At 44.3% G+C, this 13,128-nt stretch overlaps 1 protein-coding gene across 1 annotated transcript in view; it reads left to right on the forward strand.

Moving 5' to 3' along the window:
• COG6 (component of oligomeric golgi complex 6) overlaps positions 1 to 13,128 on the forward strand; it is a 108,111-nt gene that overhangs the window by 64,948 nt on the left and 30,035 nt on the right. Inside the window, exons 12-13 of the mRNA XM_066582301.1 lie at positions 760 to 851; positions 2,523 to 2,640. Of these exons, the coding sequence (XP_066438398.1) occupies positions 760 to 851; positions 2,523 to 2,640 (210 nt within the window). The remainder of the gene's footprint in view (positions 1 to 759; positions 852 to 2,522; positions 2,641 to 13,128) is intronic.

Raw genomic sequence — 13,128 nt, forward strand, 5'->3', positions numbered from 1 at the left:
GAGCAATAATCGTTATGTTATTTACAGTGCAAGATGAGCGATCACTTTGCGCTCCCAGTGGAGGATTTAGAAGACAAGCGTGGTGTCCCCGCTTGTCTTCTGTATCCAGCTGTTCTCCGCTCCGAGCAGCCGGCTGTTATATAGCCGAGCGCTCGTAGCAGAGGATGCAGAAGACAAGCTGGGTGTCCCCGCTTGTCTTCTGCATTCAGCTGTTTCCCGCTCAGAGCGCCCGGCTGTTATACAGCTGAGCGCTCGGAGCGGAGGATGCAGAAGACAAGCTGGGTGTCCCCTCCCCGCTTGTCTTCTCTATCCAGATGTTTTCTGCACGGAGCGCCCGGCTGTTATACAGCTGAGCGCTCCGTGCCGTATATGGAGAACGCAGCTGGACCGCTCTGTTCTTCATACCCCGCCCGTTATCAGGGAGCAGGATACAGCTGAAACAGTAGTATCCGCTGTATCCCGCTGTGAATCCCTGATGAGGCTCGTCGTCTTTCAGCACGCTGAAAGACGACGATGCGCGTCAGGATAATGAAAACTGCACGATGTCAGTGCAGTTACACACAATGATTATCGCTCAAAAGATGGCGTTTGAGCGAATTTTGAGCGACAATTGTTGTCTAAATGGGCCTTAACTGCATGTATAGCCATTTGTATTACAGCATACTATCTGGATCCCACAGAGAATATTTATTTGACGCGGAGTATGTAGACAATATGTAATTGTAAATGTTCTTCTGTTTATGTGATGCCTTATTTTAGGTCCGTATTGAGCAAGTTATTATTGCTGAGCCTGGCGCAGTGCTGTTGTATAAAATCTCTAATCTGCTGAAGTTCTACCACCATACCATAAGGTGAGAACCTCCGAGACAGCTCCTGCTATTCTATTGTGTAGGTAGTGCATTGTAAAAGCATAGCACCAAGTCTGAACTTATTAGTTTTTACTTCTAACTTACTCTCACTTTTATTCATTTTCCGCACATGTTCTAATGTTCATTTAACTTGCTGCTAACACCTAATGTTGACAAGAAGTGGAGCAATTACTTAGGAACAACAATCTGCATATATACGTATGTGCCAAAAGTCACGGGACAGGAACGAATATCATATAGGACCCCCACTGTCTCGGCGAAGTGGAGCAACTTGATGTGGTATCGATTCCACAAGTGGATGGAAGACATCTGGAGGGATGTTAAACCATACCATCTGGATAGTATAGCCCACAGCTCTGTGGTATTTGTAGGTACAGGATCTCGGGCATGAATGGACCACCACATCCCATAAATACTTGATTGGGCTCACATTCTGTATATGTGCATGCCACACCATTCATAGGAACTCTCCAGAATGCTCCTCAAGCCAATTCTGGACAATTTGGGCCTGATAGCACAGTACATTATCCTGCAGGAATGTCCCATCATTGTGGTACTACATGAAGTCCATGAAGGGCTGCAAAGGGTCTCCAAGCAGTCAACTGTAGCGGGCACCAGTCAATTACGTGTTTAGGCAAACCAGTAGACCCAACCCATGCCATGATAACACATTCCACACTGCACATTGCCTTGTTAACAACTAGGGTCAGGCCATGCCACGTTGCCAGTTCTCTGGGGTCCCATTTGCAGCCTCAGAAGCCCAGGTGACATGCTATGGGCAATGTCATGGTGTCTTCTGCTCTCATATTCTATCCATAGATATAGAAGGGCTGCACTGAAATGCTTGTGGGGTCTCCTGCATCGAATGCGGATGTGATTTCTGACAGAGCCACTTGTCTGTCTTACATGGACAATTCGTCACTGGCGGTGTCTGACATGATCATTAAGCACTTTGGCAGCCACTATGGGTGATAATGCCTACTATGACATTTTTCTAGAACACATGTCACACTGTGAATCAAGGAATGTTAACCCTTTCCAATCCACTGTCTGACGTCTAAAGACATTCTGATTGAAGGCTGCACAGCTCTGATATTGGAAGACGTCCGGCAGGGTATTCTTACTGTAGATTACTGGACGCTCTGTTGTCGGGGGCCTCTCCGGCATGTCACATAGCACAGTACTGGCTCTAGCCAGCAGATGGCGCCATTTTATGATAGCAGAAAGAGAAAGTACCCTAGGAAACCGTGAATCCAAAATTGGATTGCAAAGGGTTAAATGCCCGCATAACTTAGAAAATGGATTATCCCCTTCCGTCTAGCACCCACTATTATGCCCCACTCTAATTCTGATAATTTATATGGCCTTCTCATGAGCACGCTGGCCAGTGTTCAACCTCGCCCTAAAGATAAGACTTCACAACTTATCCAGGTGTATACGTTCCCAAGCCGTCACATGAAATAATACGTCATAACCAATTTGCTTACTACTATCCCATGACTTTTGGCACCTCCGTGTATTCTCACAATTGACTGTAATAGGATACACTGGATCTTCAGATCTGCTGTATTTTAGGCCAGTGCATTACATTAGAATTGCTTAGCATTTCATTTATAATTAGACAAATATTTGAAAGCTGCCATTTTCTTTCAGTGCGATCGTCGGCACGAGTGGGTCCGCACTACTGACTACAATTGAGGAAATGCACTTACTTAGTAAGAAGATATTCTTCAACAGTCTGACTTTACATGCAAGTAAACTGCTAGACAAGGTAGGTAGCTGAGATCCTAGATCAAAAGGGTGCTTCCATTAAAGCGAGTTTTCCACTTTAACCCCCTATCCACAGAATAGGGGTCTGATCCGGAGAACAGCATGATTGCTGCTGGTCCATTCTCCTCTATGGGATGGAGGGAGATCGATGCACTCAACTATCTCCATTCATCCCATAAAAGTGAACGGAGCGGGGGTTAGGTATGCAAACTGCCGCGCCATTCATGTCGTACATTTGGGGTGCGCCATTCTTGGACATGCTGGGAGTTACAGTTTTTAGACCCCCAGAAATCTGGCATTAATCCCATATCCAAAATAATTGTGGGAAAATCCGTTTTTGTCTTTTTTTCCCCTTTAGTCCTAGTATTTGTGGGAAGGTAAAATAAATCTTAAGGTTGTCATTATTTGCATTCATCTGTATCTTAATATGCTGTAAGAAAAAACTAAAACTGCTGTTTTTTAGTCATTTGTGTGTTCCAATTCAACCAGTTACTGAGGTATATTTTGTGAAGATCGTACATGACTGCAAGTGAGATTCGCGCCAGATTTCTTATTGGTATTGATTGCGCTCTGAACAAGCTGTTCCCGCTCTCAGATTTGCCGTGTTCAGGGGTATTTTTACTTTCATTTAAGCCTGAAGTATGATGATGTTTTCACCTCGACATTGCACGATGCCCATGCTTGGTGAAGCTTCTAGCTTTCCGTCCTACCTTTCAACTCGACTATATAAAAGACTGCCGTAAATAATCAGGAATTAACCCCTTAGTGACCAAGCCTGTTTGCGCCTTAATGACTAGGCCAAATTTTGCAAATCTGACGTGTCACTTTAACATGGAAAAACACCAGAAAGGTTTTGCATATCCAAGCAATTCTGACATTGTTTTTTCGCCACATGTTGTACTTCCTTTACGTGGAAAAAAAAGACCGATAGAATTTGTGTTTATTTATTAAAAGCGCCAAAATTGGGAAAATTTTGAAAAAATCGTCATTTTTTTTCACATTTCCAACTGCAATATCTCAAATATGTGCAAACATAATATAATATAGAAATTTTTGCTAAGATAAATATTTCCATCCGTTTACTTTGTTTTGCGCGCATATTGGAAAAACTTGTGTTTTTTTAACCATTTAGGAGACGTACAAATTTAACATTACTTTTCAGCATTTTGAGGAACACTTTGTTTTCCCTACACCAAGCCAAGATTCCAAAGGCTCATAGGAGTCAAAATGATAGATACGCCCACAAGTGACCCCATTTTAAAAACTACACCCCTTAACGTATTCACTGAGGGGTGTCAGGAGTATTTTAACCCCACAGTTTTTTTTCAGGAGTCAATGCAATTTAGAAGAGGAAAACTAAAATTTCATATTTTTGCAAATATGTCATTTTGAAGACAGGACTTTTTTCTATAGTACACATGAAAATGAGGATTTGCACCCCAGAATGGATACCCCTGTTTGTCCCGTACTCAGAAACATACCCATTGTGGCCCTAGTATTACGTCTGTATGCACAATGGGGCCCAAAATGAAAGGAGCAACTGGTGGCTTTCGGAACAGAAATTTTGCTTGAAGGAGATTTAGGCCCTATTGCACACTTGTAGAGCCATTGAGTGACCAAAGCGATGGAGAACCCCCACAAGTGACCCCATTTTGAAAAGTAGACCCCTTAACGAATTTATCTAGGGGTACGTTGACTTTTTTGACTTCACAGTTTTTGAATGAATCTAAGCCAAGCCGAAGGAAAAAATTACGATTTTCATTTTTTTGGCAATTTTGTCAATTTAAAAACAGGTTTTTTTGTACAGTGTACATAGGAATGAAGAGGTTCACCCCAAAATGGATACCCCTGTTTGTCCCGTGTTCAGAAATATACCCATTGTGGCCCTAATCTACTTAAAGGAAATATGGCTAGGCCTATAATGGAAGGAGCACCCGTTGGATTTCAGTGTACAACGGGATAAATTCCAGGCCCTATTGCCCACTTGTAGAGACATTGAGCGGCCAAAACGAAAAAGAACTCCCCCCCCCCCCCCAAATGACGCCATTTTGAAAACTAGACCCCTTAACAAATTCATCTAGGGGTGTATTTTGACCCCACAGCATTTGACTGAATCTAAGCAAAGCAGAAGGAAAAAATTACGATTTTCATCTTTTTGGCAATTTTGTCAAGTTAAAAACTGTTTTTTTTTGTACAGTGTACATAAGGAATGAAGACGTTCACCCCAAAATGGATCCCCCCGTTTGTCCCGTGTTCAGAAACATACCCATTGTGGCCCTAAACTACTTACAGGACACATGGCTAGGCCCATAATGGAGGGAATGCCCGCTGGATTTCAGGGTACAACTGAATAAATTCAAGGCCCCATTGCCCACTTATACGAAAAAAAAATTGACTTCCTAAAAATAATCCCCCCCCCCCCCCCCGCCATCCCCATTTTTTGGAATTCCCTAAATATTAGATAGAAGTAATAATATAAAACCGCGTTTTATGTCCGAAGACAGGGGTAATTACGGAGGCTGGTTGGGTTGGGCACATGGGGCAAGAAAACCGGGTATTCCCCCTTCTCTCTCGCTTGGGGGTATTTCTTGACCTCAGCGGCGGGGATGGGGTGTAAAAAGTGGCCCTCTGTGAGGCTTTGTAATCTTGCTGCAGTGCGGCGGTCTCACACAGAAGGCGTTCAACAAGCTGCTCCTGGAACTGCATGAAGGCGAGCGTTCCCGGGGCTTCTTGTAAATTACGTATTACAGGTAGCGGTCTGAATAACGCCGGGCTCACGCAGCCGTAGGTGGAATCCGCTTGCGGAGGCCCGCAGCGGACCCCATCTGTGAGCCCGGCTGTGACCCTGCGTACGGCCTCGTAATGTACTGCGCATAACTGCCTACTCACACAGACAGTCATGCGCAGTACTTTTTTTTGCTTGTATTTCCCGCACCGTCGCTTAGCGATGACTCGGGTACCCGCAGCCCGTATAGAAGGTAGTTGCGTATGGGCTGCGGGTATATCCGCGACCATGGAGCACAATGGGCTCTACGTTGCGTATATCCGCAGTAAAATAGAACCTGCTGCGTTCTCTTTTCTGCGAGTGGATTACGAAATTCCAACCCACTAATGTGAGCGGAATTGTGTAATCCAATGCGATTGATCTGCGTATTACCGCGGATCAGACGCATGCGGAATCCGTAATTCCTATCCGGTCATGTGAGACCGACCTAAGGTAGATCGCTACCTTTTTATCACGTGACCGCGGACCGCTCAACGAGGCCACCTGTCACTGCTCCAGGCTCTCGACGACCGTTGGTCGCTGGGAGCAAGGAGATTTTAAGTTTCCTGGGCTCCCCGACTCCTGCGCATGTGTCCGGTGTTTTGCTGGCGGTCGCATGTGCAGAATCCGGGAAAGTTCACAGAGGAAGATCGCGCCGAGGTGCAAATACGGAGGCCTTCAGTAAAAGTTTCATCTCCTCTCACCGATCGCATTGGTGAGGGGAGATGAAACTAACTTTTTTTAAAAACTTTTACGTGATTGCCATTATCCATTGGATAACGGCGAACACGTGACCAGGAACCGCTCACTGCGGCCCCCCGTGAAATCTCCAGGCTCTCGGCTAAGTTTTGTAGCCAAGAGGAGGGAGATTTTAAGTTATCCTGGCAATCCACGGCTTTTGCGCATGCGTCTGCCGCTTTGGCGACGGCCGCGTGCGCAGAAGTTGTGGTAAGGTCCGCGGATAAATCCGGGGGCCTTAGGTACGTAATTTCATCCTCCCTCACGGATATGATCCGTGAGGGGAAATGAAATGTAAGCGTTTAAACTTTTTTTTTTTGTTTTTACTTTTTTACACTTTTTTTACTTTAAATGATCACTGCTATCCATTGGATAACAGTGATCATCTCTGCAGGGACATCCCTCTGTTCCTGGCTACACATGGCAGCCATGAGCAGAGGGATTTTAAATTTCCCGAGTCCTGAGCCCCTCCGTGCACGCGCCCGATGTCAATCATCGGGCGCGCATGCGCAGAAGGGGACTCAAGTCCCGGAAGACCAGGACGCCGCAGAGGACCGGGGGTGAGTATTTTCACCTCCCCTTATGGATCCGATCCATGAGGGGAGGTGAAATTAAGCTGATTTTTACTTTTTTATCCATTGGATAGCGGCGATCGCGGGGCCGGGGACCGCTCGCCACGGTCCCCGGGGACATCCTGAAGGTAGCCGGGAACCAGGAGATTTTAAACTCCCCGGGGTTCCCATTCTTCTGTGCATGCGCGTGACGTCATTCGTCTGGCACGCATGCGCAGAAGAGCCGCGTCGGGTCCCGGAGGACCCTTTCTCCGCGGCAGACATCGTGGAACCTGGGTGAGTATTTTCAGCTGCCCTGATGGATCCGATCCATCTTTAACTTTTAAGGCACTTTTATTTACTTTTTTGCGATCAGCGCTATCCATTGGATATGCCGGGGGGGGGGGGGGGGGGGGGGGGGGGGGGGGGTCCCCGCAGCCCAGGATGACAGCTCCATGCTGTCTGCTACCTGCGGGCACCGACAGCATGGAGCTGTCACGTCCATAGCCCACGGGGCTTTATTCTCTGTAGGACGCATGTTTTTACGTCCTCAGACAATAAAGCCCACTTGGGCAGGACGTAAAAAGACTATGGCCCGGTCGTTAAGGGGTTAAGGCCCTAGATTACATTAACACTTGTACAAATATAGACCTGCTTGCAATACATGCTGCACTGCCATTGCTGTATATGTTCCCCAGTACATTCGGAAGACAGAGTATTCATTCTAGACATCTTAAAGGCTATCTCAAAAGACTGGCAAAAAGTGATGCTTTAATGCATATTCGATCTTTCAGATGGTGCTTCAGAATAAGCTTCTATGTGTGTACATGAGGAATAACACTATATCTGGCTGTGTTATTCTGCATTTGTCACCAGTTTTCCCCTCTGCAGGCTGCATCTCTAATTCTCAGGTCTCTCTGAGCTGGCGGATGTGGACTGGCTGCTGTTATGTCTTCTATACATTACACATTGATAAAACTGCAGACTCTGCTCCCTAATGGTTGCTTTACATAAGGCATCTATCATTCGAATAGTCATTGGATAGAGCAAATTAAGGAGCAGCTTTTTTCAGTTTAAACAGGGCCACCAACTGGCTGATGAGCGAGTTCATTCACTAGTCGCTGTGTTTTAACTTGCCTAAAAATAGTCGCTGGTTAATTATCTTCTGGTGTAAACGGGCAATCGTTTTGTCTTTCAATAACTTGCAAGTAGGTGTGCTCCTCAGTGACCGCAAACAACAAGTGAACAACAATCGCTCTGCTTAAAAGCACACAGTCATTCGTGCGGTAGTAGTCTGCTTTAGCGGCTATTTGGTGCAACTATTCGGTTTATAGTTGTCCCATGAAAAACCACTTTAACTCTCTATAAAACACACATAAATGTCATCATGGAGGACACTAGAAGTAATCAGCATTGTAGACATGATTGCAGTAGCTGTAAATCACTTACTAGTTAGGTGTTGCAGTGAGCTGCTGCAGACCCATCAGAACCCTGCGATTGCATGTCATGGGGGTTGATAGAGTGGTGGACAGGCCCATCCCAGCTAACTGTTTAGAACCAAAGTATGGAGCAAGTGCAGCTCCCGGGTCTGCTCCATACTCCTCCACTGCTTTATGATATATTTTAAGGCTGCACCTTACAAAAACAGGTAATCATATATTTGGTGGGCGCCTTGCTTCACTCATTAGGAGAGCTTTAAACTAGAACAATATGGGAAGGGAAGTGAAAGGCCAGGTAAAAAATATACAGATAATTAATACATTTGAGAACCTTGCTATTAGAAGTGGAAAGAAAGAACAAAGACAAAAAATTCAGAAGGAAAGTAGAGGAGCAAGAGACACCGATCACAAACTAAAATGTTTCTATACAAATGCATAGAGCATGGAAAACAAACAAGAAGAATTGGAGCTCCTAACACAGGAAGAGAAATATGATGTCATAGGCACCACGGAAACTTGGTGGGATGATACACATGATTGGAATACAGAGCTTTTAGGATACAACTTTATAAGAAACAGACCTAAAAAGGGGGGAGGGAGGTGTTGTATGTTAGGAAAACATTAATCTCCACAGAGATTCAAGCTTCGGAGCATGGTAGTTCTGTACAAACTCTTCGGGCAAGAATACAAGAGGAGAACAGAAAGGTCACCTCTGTAGGCATTTACTATAGGCCACCTGGACAAGCAGAAGATATGGATGAACTCTTTCTACATCAGATGGCCAAGCTCTCAAAAAAGCATGATGTAGTGATCATGGGAGATTTTAACTATCCAGACATTTGTTTGGAATCTTTCTCAGGTAAAAGTAATGGATCCAACACATTCTTATTTACTCTTGCTGACAACTTTATCTTCCAAAAGGTAGAAGATAAAACAAGGGGATCTGCTATCTTGGACCTAATTCTTACCAACAGGGAGGAAATGGTTGGGAAAGTAAGAGTGGCTGGGACCTTAGGAGGCAGTGATCATGCTATCCTTGAATTTTGGATAAAAAGGGGAGGAAGACCTGAGAAGACTCAGACCTCAAGGTTGGATTTCAGAAAGGGTGATTTTAATGGACTCAGAAAGAGGGCAGGAAGGATCCAATGGCTGGATGTTCTTAAGGACAAAAATGTACAAGAAGGTTGGGAAATATTGCGAAATGAGATTCTCAAAGCACAATCGCTAACAATCCCTAAAAGAAGGAAGAATGGGAAGTATTTAATGAGACAAGGATGGATGAACACAGAACTTGCACACATGTGTAAAAGGGAAGAGAAATATGTTTAGCAAATGAAAAGAGGAGGAGAAAAATATAATGCAGTCTGCAGAAACTGTAGGGCAAGTGTCAGAAAAAGCTAATAATGAATTAAGGCTTGCAACAGAGGCCAAAAGCAATAAAAAAAAGGTTGGGGGGGGGGGTGTATGTCAAAAGCAAAAGAAAAGTCAAAGATGCTATTGAATGCTTACAAGATGAAAATGTTGATGTGGTTAAGAATGATGTTGGGAAGGCCAAACTTTTAAATTCCTATTTTGTATCTGTTTTCTCTTAGAAAGTAGATGGAACATCAACTGATCTTCCCTGTGATATTGGGGGAATAAAATAATGCAGGCTATCTATAAAAAGAGAGATGGTGAGGGAACACATAGCTAACTTAAATGAATTCAAGTCTCCAGGTCCAGATGAATTACTTTAATCAACAATGTGATGCAGCAGCCAAAAATGCAAACACAATTCTGGGATTTATTAACCCCTTCCCTCCCCATGACGTAAGGGTATGTCATTGTAGCCGGGGTACTTCCCGCAAAATGACGTACCCTTACATCATAGGGATAGCGCGAGATCATGACAGATCTCACGCCATCCGGCAGCGGGAGCCGGCTGTCACTGATAGCCGGCCTCCTGCTACAACAGCGGGGGTGCATTCGAGATGCGCCCCCTGCTGTTAACCCCTTCCCTGTTGCGATCTATGTAGATCGTGGCATGGTAAGGATTCAAAGAGGGAGCGCGCTCCCTCTGTGAAGTTGCCGGGCTCTCGCGATATATAATCGCAGAGAGCCTGGCTGGTTGCCATGGCAACAGGACGCCAGATACCGGCGTCCTGTGTTGCCACAGCCTGTAATCGCTGTATAAGCGACAAGACATGGCAGGACTGCCTTATCACAGCGATCATCAGTGCTGTGCTTGAAGTCCCCCAGAGGGACACATAGTGTAAAAAAAAAGATAAGAAAACTGTACGAAAAAGAAAAATGTAAAAAAAAAAACCTTTTTAAGTGCTTTTTCTCATATTAGCAAAAAAAATTATTAAAATCCCACATATTTGGTATTGATGCGTCCGTAATGACGTGTACAATAAGTTAAACACACTTTTTATTCTGCACGGCAAAAAGCGTAAAAAAAACCTGCTTAAAAAAAACTGGTATTTTGCCTCTCAAAAAATGCAATAAAAGTGATCAAAAAAGCTGTATGTTCCCCAGAATGGTACCAATAAAAACTACAGCTCATCTCGCAAAAAAATAAGCCCCCTCAGAGCTCCGTTCATAGAAAAATAAAGTTATGGACTTTGAATGCAGTGATTTAGAAGAAAAAAGATTTCCAGGAAAAGGATTTTTATTGCAGAAAAGTGGAAAAACCTAAAAAAAAGTACGAATTTTGGTATCGCTGTAATCGTACTGGCCCACAGAAAAAATGTAGTGTGTCATTTTTGCTGCATGATTAACGCTGTAAAAAAAAACCCAAAAATCTATGTGTGTTCTCTCCCTGTTATCGTAAAAAAAATTATAAAAAGTTTAACAATATAGTCTATGTACCCAAAAATGGCACCATCAAAAACTACAGCTCGCCACGCAAAAAACAAGCCCTTATACGGCCGCGTCGAAAGAAAAGTAAAAAAGTTATGGCTTTTGAAAAATGGAGATGAAAATCCGCAAAAAATCGTTGCGACCTTAAGCCCACAATAGGCCATGTCCTTAAGGGGTTAAGAGAAGCAATAGAGTCTAGATCACATGACGTAATTATCCCCCTGTATTCTTCCTTAGTCAGACCTCATCTGGAATACTGTGTCCAGTTCTGGGCACCCCACTTTAAAAAAGACATAGACAAACTAGAGTGAGCTCAGAGAAGAGTTACCAAGATGGTGAGCGTTCTGCAAATCATGTCCTATGAGGAACGGTTAAAGGATCTGGGAGTGTTTAGCTTGCAAAAAAGAAGGCTGAGAGGAGACTTAAAGGAGATGTCCCGCGCCGAAACGGGTTTTTTTTTTTTTAAACCCCCCCCCCCGTTCGGCGCGAGACAACCCCGATGCAGGGGTTAAAAAAACCACCCGCACAGCGCTTACCTGAATCCCGGCGGTCCGGTGACTTCAATACTTACCGCTGAAGATGGCCGCCGGGATCCTCTATCTTCGTGGACCGCAGCTCTTCTGTGCGGTCCACTGCCGATTCCAGCCTCCTGATTGGCTGGAATCGGCACGTGACGGGGCGGAGCTACACGGAGCTACACGGAGCCCCATAGAGAACAGCAGAAGACCCGGACTGCGCAAGCGCGGCTAATTTGGCCATCGGAGGCCAAAAATTAGTCGGCACCATGGAGACCAGGACGCTAGCAACGGAGCAGGTAAGTAAAAAACTTTTTATAACTTCTGTATGGCTCATAATTAATGCACAATGTATATTACAAAGTGCATTATTATGGCCATACAGAAGTGTATAACCCCACTTGCTGCCTCGGGACATCTCCTTTAATAGCTGTCTACAAATATCTGAAGGGCTGTCACAGTGCAGAAGGATCAGCCCTATTGTCATTTGTACAAGGAAAGACTAGAAGCAATGGGGTGAAACTGAAAGGGAGGAGACAAATTAGATATTAGACAGTGAGAGGGATCAATGAGTGGAACAGGTGACCACAGGAGGTGAGGAGTTCTCCTTCACTGGAAGTGTTCAAACAAAGGCTGGACAGATATCAGTCTGGGATGATTTAGTGAATCCTGAACTGAGCAGGGGGTTGGACCTGATGACCCTGGAGGTCCCTTCCAACTCTACCATTCTATGATTTTTACATTAAACCGTTGTAAAGGACTTAGTCCTGATTGTTTTGGGTTTGAGTGAATGTTTTAATTTTAATGTCTCAGTCATGTTCTTAAAGTGCAATGTATCTGCTATACTTGTACTCTGCATTGCTTAGCTGTTTATTAGCTATGATAGATAGAAGGTAGAACAATGCAGCAGATGTGTATAATTTGCTATGGAAGATGTACTCCCATTACCAAATCATCCCATGTTGCTTCTCAAAGTGGTAAATTATTCTTCCTCATTTCTACCCTTTTGTCATGTGCCACTGTAAGATGATGAGCTGCTGGGCCGCACAATTATCTTGGAACATGATCTTTCGTCATTTATATCCTGCATTTAGAGTAGTTTTATGCCTAACGGATATAAAGGGGCTCTCAACATATGAGCTTTTCCATAGTTTGGCATTTACTGTTGTATTGTAAATAGATATCCATAATGTACAGTATGTATTAAGACAAAAGTACTACTCAAACCACGCAACTAAATATCCAAATATTTAAAGGGATTGTCTAGTTATAAACTATTTATGGCCTATCCCTAGGATAGTCCATCACTAGTAGATCAGCGGGGGTCTGCTGCTTGGGTATCCAGCTAATCAACTAGGCCAGTGTGCTTGTGCACTAAGCTGAGTTCTGCAGGAAGCAGACAGCTCCGTTCCCACTGCAGTGGACAGATTTGGTATTGCAGGCCATTCATTTCAATGGGAACTTTTATTATAATGCTAAGCTGTCTGCTTCATTCAGAAATCTGCTCCGTGCTTGTGCACACTGGCCTCGCTAAGAGCTGAGCATGTTGGGCCAGAGAACAACTGATTGCCATGGATTTCGAGTGGCTGACCTCCACTGATCTACTATTGATGGATAGCCTATCCTAAGGATTACTAATTT

This window comes from Eleutherodactylus coqui, chromosome 1 (assembly GCF_035609145.1).
Source record: "Eleutherodactylus coqui strain aEleCoq1 chromosome 1, aEleCoq1.hap1, whole genome shotgun sequence".
Lineage (NCBI taxonomy): Eukaryota > Metazoa > Chordata > Amphibia > Anura > Eleutherodactylidae > Eleutherodactylus > Eleutherodactylus coqui.